General features: G+C 39.4%; 2 protein-coding genes across 7 annotated transcripts in view; one reads left to right on the top strand and one right to left on the bottom strand.

The window, feature by feature from the left end:
- Cfap43 (cilia and flagella associated protein 43) overlaps positions 1 to 739 on the bottom strand; it is an 88,695-nt gene extending 87,956 nt beyond the window's left edge. For 4 of the 5 annotated variants that reach the window (XM_048807286.1, XM_048807284.1, XM_048807285.1 and 1 more), the window contains exon 1: positions 535 to 739. In XM_048807286.1, the coding sequence (XP_048663243.1) occupies positions 535 to 608 (74 nt within the window). In that variant the 5' untranslated portion in view covers positions 609 to 739. The remainder of the gene's footprint in view (positions 1 to 534) is intronic. The other variant, XM_015494760.2, reaches the window with a different exon arrangement.
- A 6,800-nt stretch (positions 740 to 7,539) lies between these two features.
- Positions 7,540 to 18,271, top strand: Gsto1 (glutathione S-transferase omega 1). 2 transcript variants are annotated; one of them, XM_015494761.2, is made up of 6 exons: positions 7,540 to 8,113; positions 8,319 to 8,427; positions 11,376 to 11,598; positions 14,513 to 14,611; positions 17,150 to 17,256; positions 18,032 to 18,271. In XM_015494761.2, exons 1-6 carry the CDS (start codon positions 8,080 to 8,082, stop codon positions 18,183 to 18,185), a joined length of 726 nt encoding a protein of 241 aa, XP_015350247.1. In that variant the 5' UTR covers positions 7,540 to 8,079; the 3' UTR covers positions 18,186 to 18,271. The 2 variants fall into 2 exon arrangements, with proteins under 2 accessions (XP_015350247.1, XP_048663246.1); XM_048807289.1 differs by lacking the exon at positions 7,540 to 8,113 and adding an exon at positions 8,150 to 8,171.
- The last annotated feature ends 369 nt before the right edge of the window (positions 18,272 to 18,640 follow it).

Raw genomic sequence — 18,640 nt, forward strand, 5'->3', positions numbered from 1 at the left:
CTAGCTACGAATGCGACGATCAATCCAGTTAGATGGATGGAGAGAAAAGCAAGGATTTGACGTCCGTAATTTTGATTTTTGGTTGGGGGGGGGGGAATGTCACGAAATATTGCAAGAACGGAATGGGGGCTATCCGTGGGATGGGGGGTGGGGCAGGTGATATGTATGAAAGGCTAGGGGAACCAGGTCACTGCAGGCAACACTTAGCCAAAGAAAGGAAGTAGAAATGAAAGGTTGTGCAGAGGAATAAAAGGCAAGCGCGCAAGGGTCAGAATGGCAGAAAAATGGAAGGGGTAGGGGGAGGCGGGAAACCGGTAGGGGCCTGGAGTCCCTTCTTGAATAAGGGGGAGGAAGAGCGGTCATAAAAGGTCACACAGGACTGAGTCTGTGAGGAGGGTTGTGGGTGGCGGAGAAGAAGGCGAAGTTGCGGGGAGGACGGGTCTACGGAAGGCGATGAAGCGGAGGGTAGGGAAGACACGCAGGTCAGGAGTTTCCGCAAGACTTAATTTCGGCCGGGGGCTGTGGACGCCGCACCTCACCGACAGCGTCGCGCCGCTGGGGGAAGAGACAGCGTAGGGACTTTCTTCTCCTTCCCTGTTTTGTGCCATGAGCCTCGGCGGGGCGGCGGGCAGCAAGCGCCGGACCGAGTTGGGGTCTGTAACGGTTACTCGGCTGTTGGGGCTTCGAGGCTAGAGAAACCTCCACTGTTTACAGCCGTATCCAGGAGACTGTAACCCTGCGCCCATTGGCTCCGCCCTTTGCACGGGTCTTGCGGAGTCAAGCGGATTGGTGAAAGTGCTTCCGCGTTTCTGCCAATGGGCGAGCGCGAGCGAAGCGAAGGGCGGGCCCCTGGGGACGGGTGCTGAAGTGGTACCATCCTAAGCAAATAATTACAATATGAATAAATCTCGAACAGCTATTATTTTGAGTGCTGACCATGCCAAACTTTGTTTCGAGCGCCATACAGACAATATCTCATTGACTCTTCATATGCCCCATCAGCCCGTATTACCCACAAGGAAACTGAGAAGTGACTTACCCAAGGCTGAAAGCTGGTGGGACTTAAATTCAGGGCTAGACTAAATCCAGAATGTCCAATCCTCAGTTGCTGAAAAACACTTTCAAATGTGCTTTCTGCTACCTCAAGGAAGAAGACAGCTTCAGGAAGTAAGCTGATGAATCGGCCAGCAGCTTGTCATTGCTTCTCTTCTTTCCCCACTCCCTCTCTCATCCTCTCCTTTCTTCTCCTTTTTCCTTGACCCTCCTTCTTTTCTTTATTCTTTCTCTTCTTTCCGTCTTGCCATTACCAACTTAAACAAAAAGCAAAGAGAGAAATTCTCCAAAGAAAGTGAAATGTATTTGAGAATAGGTGAGAATGGCAATGACAATACACGGATCATAATAAACTATAGGCATATTCCAAGAGATTGAGGCAAGGAGAAATCTTAAAGATAAAAATAAGGAGGATTACATCAGACATTTTGAAACAATAGTCCTTTACTCCTGTTATTAATATCAAGAGCAGTGTTGGTCTGAGGTTGAACAGACTGTTGATGAGCAGATGTCCTAGTACATTTTGCATAAGGTGGTGGCCTCTTGCAAAGTTGGTTTGGTAAAGTCTTTTGTGCTAGTTATTATCAGGCAATCCTGTGAATGAGAATGCTGTCTTCATCACCCCCAGACTCCCCTCCCTTTTTTTGAGAAGGTCAATACTAGTGGTTCTATTTTGATTTTGACAAATTTCACATTTCTTTTACATCACCTTCTCTCCTTCATTTACAGAGCATCACCCATGCATTCTTGCATTGTGCTAGTTACTTAGGAAAAAAAAAAACAGATAAAATTCTTTCCTTAATGGTGGGGTCCATGGAGGGATAGACATAATTTCATTACACATTTGTAGAGTTAGAAATTGATACAGGAAGAAAAGGAATGTGATCTTATGAGTACTTATATAGGCATCCTCTGCTAGTGACATTGTCTCTTGGGTAAACTTGAGCCAGCCTTTTGAGTCTTCTCCTAGACTCATCCTTGTACTTTCTTGTATAATGCTGTGCCTGCCACCTTATGTTCTTCTAAAGCATAAACTGATTTAGACCTACTGTACATATAGTGAAAGCAAGTCTCAGAAAAGTTAAACTTCTTACCCCAAAGCTTACAACTTTCAAGTGGATTTTAACCAAGGTAGTGTTAACTGTCTTCAAGAATTGTTTCCAGGAGATGTGTAAACTTGTAAATTTTAATTAGGCCTTTAATTTGAATTGAGCATTTTTCAGAAAAGGAGGAAGAACAGAAAATCTTTCATGACTTGTAGAAGTTTTAGAACAAATAATATGGGAAGAAGTTACATTTATATGGAGATATTGAGTCACTTAGGAAGAATGACTTAGTGTTATTGTTTTGTGCATTTAATCTAATATATTCAGAGTACATTTTAGAATATTTTTATAGTTTCTGTGGAGCATAATCTTATCATGAAATTTCTTTTCTGAGGTTTCTTACCTTTTCTTGAGGCTGCACTTGGTTGAAACATGGAAAGCAAACAATATTTCAAACATATGATTCTAGTGCTTTAATGGAAGGGACCAAGAAAGTTCACAAGAGAGGCTTGTAACAACAGGCCCACTCCTAATTCCAAGGAAAGAATATAAATGGAGTTTGGGGCAATGGTGTACATCTGTAATCCTAAAGATTTAGGAGGCTCAGGCAGGAGTACAGCAAGTTCAAGGACAGTTAGGTCAACTTAATGAGACCCTGTCTTTAAATAAGAAAAAGGACTGGGGGCATAGCTCACTGGTAAATCACCCTTGGGTTCTATTCCTAGTACCACCAAGAAAAAGTAATAATAATAATATAAATGGAGACCTAAAAACCATTTGCTCAACTGTTTTAAATTGGTTCTTAATAACCCCAGGCACGGTGGTGCATGCCTGTTATCCCAGTGGCTGGGGAGGCTAAGGCAGGAGGGTCAAGAATTCAAAGCCAGACTCAGCAAAAACAAGGCACTAAGCAACTCAGTGAGACCCTGTCTCTAAATAAAAGACAATAGGTCTGAATATGTGACTCAGTGACCAAGTGCTCCTGAGTCCAATCCCCAGTACCTCCCCCAAAAAACTGTTTCTTAAAATTTAAAAATCAAATGTATGATATGTCAAGGTCATTGTACTGTCATGTGTAACTAATTAAAACAAATTTAAAAAATACAAAAAAATTTAAAAATCAAACACCAATTATAAGTATAGAAAATAAAGAATCCAAGACAAAATGGCTTAAAGCTAAAAATTTTATTTAATTTACATCTTGTTAAATATTTTATATAAACAAAAACGTTTATAATTCAAATTTTCTGTGTGCATTTAATTATCAAAGGAAAGAATTAATATCAATCTTTATACATGTTATATTTAGACATGCATGCATTTATAAATGTGGGAATAATGGAATTTGTTCTATAATTTCACACTAATCCATGAGAACCCCTGGAATCACAAAACCAGAACCACAGAGAGGCAAAAAATTGGTCATTTTGATCCTGATGGGAAACGATACCTAGTTTATCAGGAATGAACACTGAATGAATGATTCATGCTCTCTGAAAAGAAGGAATGACAAATGCTTGAATCTATCTTTTCTGTTATCCAAACACTTTTGCCATTTAGACTCTCCCATACTCCTTAAGTAGATGTTGGCAGGGGCTCAACACACAAAATCTCACAGCATTCATGCAAGGAAATCTTGTCTCATGGACATAAAGCAAATATGAAGTCACAGCAGAAGACCTTTACAGTTATGGTGATGCTGGAGTAGTGCTGAGTGCCGGATCCCACACCGCAAAGGCATGGGCACTCTAAAGTATGGCCCCCTGCCCTGGACACATGTTACAGGTTCTATGAATGGTACTACGCCAATAAAGTTCGACAAAATAGTATCTAGTGAAAGATAAAATAAGAAAAAGCAATGGAACTTATAAGAGTAACAAAATACAGTTAAAAACAGACAGAAGTTACCCCTGGTGGCAGTTGTAGAGGGAACAGAGATGGGTGGGGTAGAATGATTTCTGAGATGTCAGTGTTCTGCAAAATTGGATCCCAGCCAATTTTGCAGAACACTGACATCCATGGACTCTAACATGGACTTAATTTAAATTAATCCAAGGATCATTAGGGAATAAAAACATAAGTCAGTTTGCACTGTGGCATACTTAATACTTAAAATAGTACTTTGGCAGAGCATCAAGTACCAAGCTATTAGTCAGTCTTTCCATCACTGTGTCAAATACCTGAGAAAAAACAACTCAAAGAACGGAAGATTTATTTTGGTTCACAATTTCAGAGGTCTCAGTCTGTGGTCAGCCAACTCCATTGCTCTAGGTGAGGTGGAACATCATAAAGAAGAGCGTGGTAGAAGTGTCTGATTTTGCATGAAAGTTTTGGCTATATTCTTGGATTTCTGGAATTCTTTGTAAAGTTTTAGAATAATATTGTTAAATTGTTGTTAAATTTAAATTTTTAGAATAATCTTGTTAAATTGTTAAATTCAATACTAACACTTTTTGAGTTAAAAGAAGAAAAAGAAGGAGGAGGAGGAGAAGGAGAAGGAGAAGAAAGAGAAGAAGAAGAAATATGCTCAGTTTCTAGAAGCCAGGAAGCAGAAAAAACAAGGAAAGGACAGGGTATAGGAAATACCCTTCTAGGATGTGTTCCCAAGAGACTTAGTTCCTCTAATAGATTCCACCTCCTACGGTTTCCATCACCTTCCTAATAATCCATTCTAAAAAACTATTATTATTATTATTATTATTATTATTATTATTATTATTATTATTATTTTGTATCAGGGATTGAACTCAGGGGTGCCTTACCACTGAGGCACATCCCCAGCCCATTTTGATTTTGAGACAGGCTCTCGCTAAGTTACTTACAACCTCATTAAATTGCTGAGGCTGGCTTTGAACTTGGGATTTCCCACCTCAGATTTTTGGGTGCCACCATGCCTGGTCCATTCAAATTATTAATCCATCAAATGGATTAATATGTTGATGAGGTTAGAGCCCTTGTGTTGGAATCATTTCCTGCCCCACATTTAAACCTTGCCGCACTGGGGACCAAGCCTTCAACTCATGAGTCTTTGGGAGACATTTCATATTTAAACTCTAAACAAGCATTTGAAGGTCCTGGTTCACTATCATTCCCACATTGAATGATTTCATAAAGACTTGAAATGTCTTCAAGAGCTCAGGTTTCCTCTGTTTTAACATCTCATAAAAGACAAAGCTCAACGGTTATACAGTTCATCACTATATTTTATTTTATACCTTTTCTTCTGATTTCCCATCAGTTTCCTTGGTCTTTCTAGGGACTTTTCCTATTGCTTATGTTCCTTTGTATAAGAGACAAAAAAATCATTTCCCAAAATATTACATGCTAGTAGCTTTTTCATGGATAGGAAACTGGCATGGTATGAAGAACCAGGTGTTGGGATATAGTCTATGATAAAAACTTGAGTCAACAAGAAGAATATGTGACTAAAGTGTTGAACATATCTGAGTTCAGATTAGACTCTCAGAGGTTATGAAATTTAGAGGAAAAAGCCTTCAGCCTAAAATTTCATGGTTCTTATTCTGACTCTTGGTAGGTATGCAGTAACTGGGAAGGTCACTTAGCTTCATCATCTGTAAAGCAAATTAGATAATATTTTCCTGGTTATGCTCCCAGGAGTGTTGTGAAGATCAAATGAAATACTGCACATAGAAAGGACTTTTATATAAAACAGGCTATACAGATATTTGACCCTGTTACATAGTTGCAAGTCATTTCTCTTCCCTGTGGGGCCTGGGAAGGAAGGTGATTTACATGCAGGCTGAACTGCCTGGTCCAGACTGGATACATAGTAACAGGCTGTGCTAAATTTTTAAATGAGTGTACAGGATACTACAGGCAGATTAATTCTAAAGTTACAAAACACCCTTACAGTGTTAACTGGTGTGACCTATTTCATGTACAAACAGAGAAGTGAAAAATTCTGCTCCATTTGTGTACAATGAATCGAAGAGCTTTCTACTGTCATGTATAACTGATTACAACTAATAAAAAAAGTGCTCCTAAAATTTTTATTTCCTTAAATAGAGTAAAGCAAGGCTCATGTTTTAAATTTAGTTTTATTTTTGCCTATTTAATTAAACAGAAATATGTAGTAATGATATTATTTATTTAACATTTATTCTGTGCCATGTAATATTTAAATGCTTTCTATGTATTAACTAATTTAATCCTTCCTTGAACTCTATAAAAGCATTAAGTTTTTACCATCCCATTTTATACGAGGAAACTGAAATACACAGGTTAGTGACTTGCCTGCTTCCACAGGGATAATAAGGGGCAATGGGTTGAACTGTGTCCACCAACAACTTCATACATACTGTAATGTCCTAATCCCCAGCACCTCTGAATGTGGCCTTATTTGGAAATAGGGCTGTAGCAGATGTAATTAGATAAATTAGGATGAGGTCATACTGGAGTGTGACCCTAACTCAGTGTGACTGAGGTCCTGATTAAAAAGAAAAAAATTTGATGGACATGAGCACAGAGGATTCCTTGTGAAGATGAAGAAAGAGACTGGCTGAGGCTTTTGTACCTAGGGACACCAAAGATTGCCTCCAACCACCAGAAGCTGGTAGAAGCATAGAGCAAATACTCCTTAACAGTCCTCAGAAGGAAGCTACCTTGGTGACGCTTTCATCTTGGACTTCTAGCCTCTAGAGATGTGAGACATGTTTCTGCTGGTTAAACCACGCTGGTACTTTGTTACTCTAACTGTAGTAAACTAACACAGGGGGAGAACCAGGGTCAAAACAGGCAGGGAGCTCCAAGACTGCAAGCTTATCATCTCATTCTTTGCCCCTCCCATAACAGAGCCAAGCAAAATTAAACAGACATCCCCTTCCAGACCAGTCCAGGAGATTTCAGCTTTTAAAACTAGGCAGGCAAGCAAATGATTGAATAGTCTTTTTTTTTCCCCCTTACGTGTATCATGGTGCCCCAGAAACCAACTTTCCTGATCTCTAAATTAAAGGGGCTGTTTGAGTGCATCCTCTGGCCAGACCATTTTTTCCGTAGACCCAGAAGGCTAAATCCACTCAGTTGGCTTCTTTAACTCTGATCCCGTTCTGTAATAAGGGTTTCGAAATACAAATATTTGATTTTTGGAAGCAGCACCACTCTTGGGAGGTTAATAATATCCACATTTGCACTCTTTCAGGTTAAAAGGTGTCCTGTGGGTGAGAGTAGGGGCAGTGTCCCTCCCAGTTGTCACTTCAAGCAAGTACTGGCAGAAAAAGAAAAAGGCTGTCCAGGCGGCTCGGAGACCTGCAACAAGCCATGGGGGTCTGGAGAACAGGAGCCTTTGGAGAGAGCTCTCTGAAATACTGAATGTGTACCTGCCACAGGTGCTTAAGTGTAGGAAGCCGTTGAACCAAGGGGGCGCTGCGATGCGAGCGAGGGCCCCCAGGGCGAGAAACAGTCCCAAGACCATGCCCCTTGAAAACCGCCTGGGAGCGCCTTCCTGGTCTGGGGTCAGGATGGTCTGGGAGGTAGGGAGGTCAGGGGCAGGGTCAAGGTCATAGGTACAGGGTGGACAGGAGACCAGTTTTGGTCTGAGAATTTTGATCTCCTTTTGTGCATTCCCGGTGGCAGAAGATCTTGGCCTGTAGGAGACTGACACGACAACCCCCTCCCGTGTTTTAAGGGATATCTCTTAAAACCAGGAGGCTGGATGGGGGCGCATCCGGCTGTTTGACTACATTGCTCCTCTAGCCCCTCGGCCTGCATCGCCGCGGCTTTCTTCTTAGTGAGGCTGGGATATGGACTGCGCACGTCGGTCGCCGGCACCTATTCGGCTCGCTGCGCGCGTGCGTTCTCTCCAGAGTGCAGGCTGCACGGGGTCTGGGGACACAGTTCGGGCGGAGTTGGCGGCAGCCGGGGGCAGGCACTTTTGAGCTGGGAGGGAGGAGCTACCTATTTCCTGAATCGCCTGCAAACCCCAGAGCCGAGGCGTGGAGAATTCGGCCGGCGCTGCGCCACGATGTCGGGGGGATCAGCCAGGAGCGTAGCAAAGGGTGAGGCCTGCCTGCCGCCAGGAGCGGGTGATCTCGGTGCCCCCGAGCCGCGTGTTGGGTGAGGCTACTCCGGGAGCCGAGTCGCGCGGATGGGGAACGGGCCCGGGCCGTGTTGCGGGGTTCTTTCCGTGGCGTCTGGGGGGACCGCGGGAGGCTGAAGGTCGCTGGTGCGGGGACCGTAACCGCCTCTGCTTCTCCCCGGCAGGAAGCGCGCCCCCAGGGCCGGTCCCGGAAGGCTTGATCCGCGTCTACAGCATGAGGTTCTGTCCGTTTGCCCAGAGGACGCTGTTGGTCCTGAAGGCCAAAGGAATCGAGTAAGAACGGAGGCACCAGGCACTCCCGGATCCTGCAGAGAGGCGACTGCGGCGGGCGGCAGGGCTGGGAATTTTGGAGAGGGCATTTGGAGATCTTTTTGTGTTTTACGACAGTATATTGTCAGCCTTTTGTGGGGAATATGGCAAATTACAGACCCTTTCCTCAAGAGGGAAAAATGGCACAGACTCCCCTAGTTTAGGACAGCTCATTCCATATTAACCAACATTTTATAAAGAATTGGAGAAGCTAAAGGTGCCGTAAAGTTAGTGATTTGCCCAAGATCTCTCTTGGATAAGATCACTGGCGATCATTGGCAGCAGTTTAGCTCTGGTAGGCCCCAGGTTCCTGGTTCCGTGTTTTCTGCTTTCACACCCTGGTGACTATTCATTCTTGTCCGGTTATTACTCATGGGTGCTCTATGGAGCCTTCCGAAACAGTAATTTGCCCTAGTACAGGGTTGACCCTCCTTGGAAGAGCGCTGAGTTAAATATCCTGGCTACACCCCGGTAGATTGTGTTGTTACTTTAGTCAACATAAAATAAAGTGTCTGGGTCTGGGGTAGTAGCTCAGTGATAAAGCGCTTGCCTAGCATGTGTGAACCCCTGGGTTCTATCCTTAGCACCACATATAAATAAGTAAAATAAAGTTCCATTGACAACTAAAAGTATATATGTATGAATTGTCTGTGCCTAAAAATTCAGTCTTTTGCGAAGCCTCATTATTGAAACTATCAGTTGTTGACTGATGGGTTATTCATAATGGACAGGTCACTTGGTTTTTCTTATGCCTGGTGTCCATTGGAACAACTTCCTTTCCAGTGACCTGGGGAATCTTTTGAACCTTTATTAGATACCGGTGGTGTAGAAGGCTCTGTGGAAATTTAAAACAACGTTCTTAAAGGAGTTTTCCTTCTATGGGCTTAGAGTTTGTAATTTTAATCATCTAAGGGGAAAATTGGTTAAGTAGACACTCTCCTGAAAAGAAATGTAAGATGATTTTGAAAGAAAAATTATTTTTGGATTAGCTACCACTTCCCTAAGACTTGCATTTCATTTGGATGAAATTATGATTTTGAGAACATAAGATGTTCATTATTTAGTAATGCTTATCTAAAACACTGTAATCTTTCATTCCAAGTAAGATTAAAATTGGATTAAAAAACATTTCTTATACTTATGTGATGGATAATCTAGGAGTAGGACATAATGGATTCAGGGGATCAAAGTCATGAGTTATGTGACTCCCTCTGGAACCTTAGGTTGAAAACATCTATCTTACTGAGACAGTTTTCTAAAGAAAAATGAAATTATTTTACCATAATAGTGGGGAGGGAGGCTCTAGTGGGGGAGGTAGTGCATACAATAGAGGTCTACTATGTTGATGGATCAGTTTTAACTTTGAACCCCAGGAAACTTTTACTGGTGAAGTACTAGATTTTTACCACATGATGTAACTATTCAATTATGGTTTTCCCTAAAAGGTATATCTTCCAGCTTTGGGAGTGGGGGTACTGGTATATTGTTGGCTCAAAATGCATGTGTATTCTGAGAGACTTCTTGATGGCAAAAGCCCAGGATCTACCTTTTGTTTTCATAATATAAATTTTCAAAAAATGTTGATAATTCTTTGGCAGGGATTCCTGTTTTTCTTCATAATTGGCTGGAATGTGAATGCATTCAGTATTGTGTCAGCACATGAGCCTTTTAATACACACACACACACACACACACACGTTCAAATTGATTATTCATGTGTTTCTACAGAGGATTATTTATTTAAAATCTCACACCAAATACTGCTCTAGCTACTGCTATGCATGGAGAAACAGGAAACAAAGATGTTGGTGTCTATTACTTTTGAGTAATTCTTCTATTGGACACTGATCCAGCTTTGACAATTATATAAATCTGGTTTTAACAATTACATGACATTTGCCCTTCTTTTATTTCTTCTTTAATCTCTCAAGCAAGATACATGGTAGTTCTAATTACAGTCTGAAAATAGCCTGGACTTCACCTGTTTTTTTCCTTTTTTGGTTTAACTTGAATGCTTTAAAACTAGTTACATTTTAAAAAGCATAACAACTTATGGGGATTTAATTTGAAAGTTTATTTTGTGAGTGAATTTTTTAAGATCCCTTAATAACTCTTGGGGGAAAAAAAAGGAAGTTTTTTTTTTTTTGGTTGTTGTTGTTAAATTCAGAGTAATTGAATCAAAGTGAAAGAAACTGAATTTTATCATGTTAATTCTTGTATGGTGTGTAGTGGATACAATTCAATTAGATGCCCATTTCTTTGAGATCAATATCAGGATCTCAAAGAGATATTAGCACTCTTACACAATTGGTCTAATGCCAATATCCATCCATAGATAAATAAATCAAGAAAATGTGATAAGTACATACTGTTCCACCTTTAAAAAGGGAATTCTGCAATATGTGACAACATAGATGGACCCTGAGAACCTTATGCTAAGTAAAATAAATCACTCAGATAAATACTACATGATTCCACTCATAGGAAGTGGAATAGTCAAAACAGTTGAATAGTCAAAATAGTCATATTCTTTTTAATTTTTATTTATTTGTTTAGGTATTAGGGATTGAACTCAGGTGCTTTACCATGGAGTTACATTCCCAGCTCTCTTTAATTTTTTTTTTTATTTTGAGACTGGCCCACACTAAGTAGCCAAGGCTGGCTCAAACTTGTGATCCTCCTGCCTTTGCCTCTCAAATAGCTGGGATTACAAATGTGTGCTACCACAGCCAGCTAAAATATTCAAATTCTTAAAACAAACAAACAAACAACAACAAAAAACTGGTATGGAGGAAATCAAGGCAGAAATAACCCCTAAAATTGGGGTCTGAACTAAGTAGATGGTGGGACTTAAAAATTTATACAGAAATACAGAAAATGGTTCAGTCTCTTCATAGTCTTGTATCTTTCAGGCATGAAATCATCAATATCAACCTGAGAAATAAGCCTGAGTGGTATTTCAAGAAGAATCCCCTGGGTTTAGTGCCAGTTCTGGAAAACAGTCAGGGTCAGTTGATCTCTGAATCTACCATCACTTGTGAGTACCTGGATGAAGCATATCCCGGGAAGAAGCTGTTGCCGGATGACCCTTATGAAAAAGCTTGCCAAAAGATGGTCTTTGAGTTATTTTCTAAGGTGGGTATACAAGGAATTTCAGTTTCTATTTGAAAATGCTTTGTTTTTTTAAGTAAATCAACACTGTAATTTATGATGGTTCAGTGATTTGGGAGTGGAAGACAATAGAGCAATATGCTCTTGTCAGCTTGATATGTCCCATAAGTCCTTCCATGATCTGGTTCCCTCTTACCTCTCCAAAGTGTTCTCTTTTCACTCTTCTGACATTTTGTTTTCCAGTCATTCTGCACTTTGCCCCATACTTGGAACCTTCTCTTTCTCAACTCCTGATGGACAAGGCTCTCACAGTCTTACCTGGCCTGGTTATTCCCCAGGCATCTTTCACATATCTGCCTGGGTATTGCTACCTTCCAGATGTCTGTCTGGGCTGGTCAGTGCTCTACTCTGTGTCCCAGATATGCTCACTTCCCTGTTGTGACACTTGGCCCTCGTAATCACCCACCATTTGCCCATGTATTGCACTGGCAATGTGAGCTCTGTGAGTGTGGAGGCTGTGTTTTGATCACTCTTGGTCCACTGCTTGCATTTGTGACCAGCTTGGCTACTTGCACATTGTGTGACTCTGAGCAAGTTACTTGTTACTTTGCCTCTTAAGTTCATCATTTTTAATTATTTATTTAGTTAGTTCATCATTTTCAAATAAGTATAATTATTCCCATCTCATGAGGTAAAAATCAATTAATATGAAACACCTAGAGCAGAGTCTGTCTCATGGGACCTACTCAGTGTTAGCTCTTGTTACAGTCATAGCATCTAGCAGTGAGCATCAACTCTGTGTTGGCCCTAACTCTCAGCTGACTGAATAAATGGAATCCCTTAAGAAATGTTTACATCATTAATTAGCATCAACATGGATTTGTTAACAATTAGTATCAGCAAAGAAAAACCAGTGGATGTGTATGTAGATACCCAGAATAGCAATGTCCTACTACATCCCTTTAAACATTATTACCTTGGTAACATGGTTAGTATATAAAGGAATGCTTTGCCTCTAAAGAAAGAATGTGTTTTAAAAATACTTAAAATATTTGAGAGATTTATAGGGAGATCTTCTTGTTTTAGGAGTATTGCAAAGGTATAGGGAAGGGAGGAGAGAATCATGTGGCTTCCCAGGATAAGGGTCAAAGAAAAGCAGAGTGGCTGCTGTTAAAGTTGGTGGAAATGGAATGTGACTTTTACAAGAAATGTTGGGGTGTTTAAAAATTGGTTCCAAAATTCATTGTACCATCCAAAAAGAAAATGAGCATGAAAAGTAAAGCTGAAGATTCCCACCATTATTTCCCTGTTCACTTTCAAAAAAAGATGGCTTATGATCCTGCTCTCCTGGCCACAGCTCATTAGTCCAGAAATAAACCCCAATCCCGCCTTGCCATACCTGGCTAGTCATCTTCTCTCCTGGGAATTTAGAAATTTTGACACAGAAACTAATTCAGTAAAGGTGTTAAGGAAAAAAAACAAGTGGATGTGTGTGTGTCAGTATAAATCAGTATAAAATAGATAAAGGAGACTTGAAAAATCAAAGCCACAGAAGTTCATCTTTAGGGGAAGCAAAAATGGAAGAGCATTGAGTGGAAACTGATATACGGAAAACAAGAAGAGACAAAAGGTAAGGCAAGTGAAGATGGAAATGCAGACAGAACCAGTAAATCAGGTAGAGATGGAAATGCAGACAACTGTTGCCTGCAAACCTTCAGTTCCAAAAGGGCAAGCTGTACTGACATTGATGGGATTTCATGAGATTCTAATGTTTTTACAAGTACCTGTTTATTTAAATCGGATTAAGTGTGCTTCTCTGAATGAGATCTTAAAGACCAAATATTAAAATACAGAAATAATGAGCATGAAAAGTAAAATTGGAGATTCAGTGCTTTCACTACAAGCATTGAAGCATCTGATACTATACCTGTCATGTCTTTAGGTAATCCCGTTTGTACCACCTCTTTATGTAGAAAGGTAGAACTCAGAAAAATCCCTTTCCCCAGTTCCCTCTACCACTGGGGCCATTGCCTGTGATCTAGGTTCTTCCTATCACACACGTTAGCATTCAATTCAGACATGATATGAAGCTTGGTAAGGGTCGCTGGTGCTGCTGGTGGCAAAGCTTCCAGCTCTCAGGTGCAGTGGAGGTTACAAGATTAAATTCCAGAACAATAATGGCACGGGGGGCTAGTAGCACTAGTGATAACCTCAGAATCCACTGGCAGCAGCATGAGCTGTAACATTAATGCTCAGCTGCCACTGGCAGCAGTGGGCACCTCCCATTAGGCCAGTTCTCAGATTTTGGAGTGTTCTTAGATCCAGGTCTGTTTATTCGGCCTCCCAACAATCCTTTTTTTTTTTTTTTAAATTTTATTTTTTTTATTAGTTGTTCAAAACATTACATAGCTCTTAACATATCATATTTCATACATTTGATTCAAGTGGGTTATGAACTCCCATTTTTACCCCATATACAGACTGCAGAATCACATTGGTTATACATCCACGTTTTTACATACTGCCATACTATTCTATTGTATTCTGCTGCCTTTCCTATCCTCTACTATCCCCCCTCCCCTCCCCGCCTCCCAATAATCCTATGAGCAATTCATAAAATCCTAACCAACATATCATCTTAGTCTACAAAACTGTTTCTAAGATCATTCTGTGGCCTTTGTTAATGTAGGGACTTGGTGCACCTGAGACATTTTTGGAATATCATACTATGAGAATTTTATTGTTTTTTTGTTTTTGTACTGGGGATTGAAGCCAGGGGCACTTTACCAATGAGCTCCATCCTCAGCCCTTTTGATTTTTTTATTTAGAGACAGGTTCTCACTAAGTTCCTTAGGGCCTAAATTAATCATGTTTTTATGTAGGAGTGCTAAGGTAGTGAGCCTCAAACTGATTCACTAAGAAATCATTCTCTCCCTAGGTACCATCTTTGATGGCAAACTTTATTAAAGGGCAAAATAAAGAAAACTGGTCTGGCCTAAAAGAAGAATTGAAGAAAGAATTCAGCAAGCTAGAGGAGGTAATCATTTCTCATATCTTTGATCATGATACAAGATACTCTATATCTACCTCCTTTTCCTTTTACTCTTTTTTTCATACTTCCATTTCCCAAGTCACTTTATGGCAATTAGGAAGAATTCAAAATAAAAAAATTAATTTAAAGTTGATTGCTGTAAGATGTTCTGCTTATGATATAAACCCAAACACCCAAAAGCACTGTCAAAGGTTTGTTTTTAAAATACTTTGTTAAATTGACATTAAAATAACAAAGAAAAGAGAAAAATATTATACACATCTCCACAATTTGTCACCTGTTTCCATTTTTACATTCTTGTTTCCAGTCTTTGTCTATATTTTTAAAAAATGTGATCAGAGCATGGATGTCATTGTGTTTCCCCCCCACTTGGTATTATATAATAAAACTTTTCTCACTGCAAAAAGATTGCCATGAACCACACAAACACTTGAGGAAGCCCAGATGTGTTTTGTCTTTTTTGGAGAGGCTGTAATATAGGCTTGAGACAGAGCCTTCCTCTTAGCCTTGAGATATTCCATTCATACACAGCCTTAAGTTTTACTGAGAGAATTCACACTTGCTGTCATTTATGGGAATGAGTACCGAAGTTTACTGTGAGTTTTTTCTGAAACTTTTTTCATGGAGTTTCAATTTGCTAATTTTTAAAAAAATCATGTTTAATTTTTTTGGCATCTGTTACATCTACTGAAATGTTCACAGAATTCTCCCCTTTTATCTGGTGAATGTGGTGCTACTGATAGATTTTTCTGGTGTCTAACCAAACTAACATAACTGAGATAAAACCTTGTTCTCAATGGACTTTCCTATGTACTGTAGTTCATAAAGTTAATATAATCCTTAATAAAGTTTTGTACATGTGTTCCTAACTGAACTGACCCATAATCTATTCTCACAGTATCTTCAATTGTTTTGTTGTCTGGAAATAGTCTAACTTCTTTTTTCTTGTACTGGGTATAGAAGCCAGAGGGGTGCTTTCTCACTGGGGGGTACATCTCCAGCCCTTTTTATTTGTTTGAGACAGAGTCTGTACTGGCCTTGTATATGCCATCTTACCTCGACCTCCCGAACAGCTGGGATTACAGGCTGATCTAACCTCTTAAAATGAGTTGGGTAATGTTCCCTATTTTTTTCTAATCTGGCTGTTTCTGTAAAACATTTGAGCCTGGTGTCTTTTTTTACAGAAGTAGATTTTTCATTACCAGTTAAATTTTCTTAATGGTAATTGATGGGGGCAGGGGTTATATTTCTTCCTGAATAATTTTATATTCTTCTGTTGGACAGTGTAAAAGCTGCAAAGATGCAGAACATAATTCTTTAGATGATTGCATTTTAGTAGTATTTACTGAGATGAATAGTTGGGTAGATATAATCAATCAAAAATGCATAATGTTACATGGGCCCTAAGAAAAATTCTGGAGTTTATTTATAAAGGGAAACATTTCTTGGTGCTTGTTTAGTTAGCCAGACAAGAGTCTCAATTTTCCCCTTTGGCAAAACCTTAATGTCAATTCACTTTCTTAAATTTCAGAAACATCCTGTTTGTGCTTGGTTTTCAAGTAATTGTCATCTGTTTTACAGTATTTTTCCTGTATATTTCCATTTGTTTAATCCAGTCTATTTCTGGTATATTGAAGACATTTCTTAATTGAAAAAACTGCAACCAGAGAAGCACCCAAAGCATATGAGTACTACATGATGGATTTTCTCAAAGTGAACACAATCATGGTAGCAGACCCATATCAAGAACCAGAATATCAGTTTGGGTTCTTTTTGTGTTTTATACAAATGGAATGATATAATACACACTCTTTTGGATTTGATGTCTTTCGTTCAATATTAAGTTTACGTTGTGTAGTTCTTTCCTGTTCTTTGTACAGTGTTCTACAGTTTGACTACAACACAACTTATCTAATGTAATCCCAATTAACATTTTCACATTTGAACTATTACAGAATTTTGATTGACTTATGTTACATTTCCAAGTAGAACTGCCAGGTTACAGAGTATGCGTGCTGCTAAAACCTGTTATACCAATTTATACTCTTACCAGCAGTGGTTCCATCTTGTTCATTTAGCCATTCTAACTGATACACAGTGCAATTGCTTTTTAGTTTTAATTGCATTTCCATGACAACTAATGTAGCTGAGCCCCTTTCAAATGATTATTGGCCATCTGGACATCCTCTTGCTCATTTTTCTAATGAATTTTTTGCCATTTTTCTTACTGACTCCCAGTTATTTCTACATTCTGCATGTAAGTCCTGCATTTTACAGGGATCTTATGCTTTGTGACCTGTTTTTCTCCATTTTTCAGATTATTTTGTTCATCGTTTCTTTTTATGCCAATCCAATGGACTCTAAAGCTGTTTAAACTTTTGATCAGACAAAAACCCAACTTGGATATGTCAAAATAAGAGATGTTGCTCTCATATGCTTTACTTAATTTGCCTTCATTGTTTCTGATGATGAGTCTTACTAGATGCACAAATTACCAGTACTCTTTATGTTTTTAATGTTCAGGTTCTGACTAATAAGAAGACAACCTTCTTTGGTGGCAATTCTGTGTCTATGATTGATTATCTCATCTGGCCCTGGTTTGAACGGCTGGAAGCAATGGAGCTAAATGAGTAAGACCTTCAAATATTATGTCCATGATTTAGGATAGTTGAAATAGTACACATTGTACTTTTTCTGAACAAATAAAAGTTAAAAAAAAAAATAAAGTTAAAATATTTAATACAACTGGTATGCATGAAAACAGACAGGAGGGTCCCATGCTATCTAAAGCAAGTCATATACTTACATTTGCTACTCCTTGGAGGGTGGGAAATTTCTGTGACATGGAATAAAATGCTTCATAATTTACTTCTTCCCTCTGGATTAAAAATCCATAGGATGTACATTTTTATAAGGATGTTTTGCAGGATTCTATGACCAGGGTTAACCTCCCAATTACCAATAAGATTTCCACGCTATTTTCTAAAATGTTTTGAGTTTTGTCAGCCAGCCACCCTGACATTCTCCCACTTCTTAGAGACTACAGCTATTTAGGATTACTTTTTAGTCACAATCTGGTGATAGAATAATTAAAATTTAACATTCTTGTTTGTCTTCCAAATTCTCTCTTAAAAAGCTATCAGTCTCTCAGTTTGGACAAGTGCTTATGCAAACTGAGCAAGTCACTTTACTCTCAGATTCCTGTTCTATAAAACAAAGAGCTCTGTGATACCTTTAAAATCTAATAGTCTGTGATTACATGCACTTTAAGGAAATGTTTTTAATCTTTAAAAAGGTTAGAGGAAAACAAAATTAAATTGCAGACAAGGATAATGATCTTTAGAAGATTTTGTGATGCCAATCTAGTTTACCTAGCTCACACCTTTTTCTGGCTTCCTTCCACAGGTGTGTAGCCCACACTCCAAAACTTAAGCTCTGGATAGCAGCCATGAAGAAAGATCCCACAGTATCAGCCCTCCTCCATGATGTGAAGACTCATCAAGGATTCTTAGGCCTCTACTTACAGAACAGCCTGGAGGCCTTTGACTATGGGCTCTAAAGTGGGCAAAAATCAACAGTGAAGTTATGTCTAATATTTTACTTCACCTATGTGTATAATATCATGCTTTCATTTTATCAAGTGCATTCCCTTGGCTCATTTGACTAATTTGACATATGATCTAACTAAGGAGTCTCCTCAAGGCCCTCCTAGAGAAATGTAAATGCATTTCCTATCTCAAAATACTCAAATGACTTGGAGGGTTCTATCATTATCTGTGCTGAAAATCCCAAAACTAACATCTTTAGTGAGATCTGGACTTTATAATCTAGATTTCTATGTGCTCATTGGAAATTTCCAACGGGACAACCTACTGTCATTTCAAGAGATGCCCTGTCAAGTTTCCTGTCTTTTGGTTTCTGAGTTGAGAAACCTCCCTCATTCTTTCCTTTCCATCATCCATTTAATCTCACTCTCTCCACCTCACCTTAAGTTAGGTAACTGAATGGCCTGTT

Source organism: Marmota marmota, unplaced genomic scaffold (genome assembly GCF_001458135.2).
Source record: "Marmota marmota marmota unplaced genomic scaffold, marMar, whole genome shotgun sequence".
In the NCBI taxonomy this organism is placed as follows: domain Eukaryota; kingdom Metazoa; phylum Chordata; class Mammalia; order Rodentia; family Sciuridae; genus Marmota; species Marmota marmota.

What these genes read in the sequence shown, in the direction of transcription:
- Gsto1 (XM_015494761.2), top strand. Translation starts at nt 8,080, where the DNA reads ATGTCGGGGGGATCAGCCAGGAGCGTAGCAAAGG. An exon ending in AGCCAGGAGCGTAGCAAAGG is followed by an intron (nt 8,114 to 8,318) that starts GTGAGGCCTGCC and finishes TCTCCCCGGCAG; the next exon opens with GAAGCGCGCCCCCAGGGCCG. An exon ending in TCTTTGAGTTATTTTCTAAG is followed by an intron (nt 11,599 to 14,512) that starts GTGGGTATACAA and finishes TTCTCTCCCTAG; the next exon opens with GTACCATCTTTGATGGCAAA.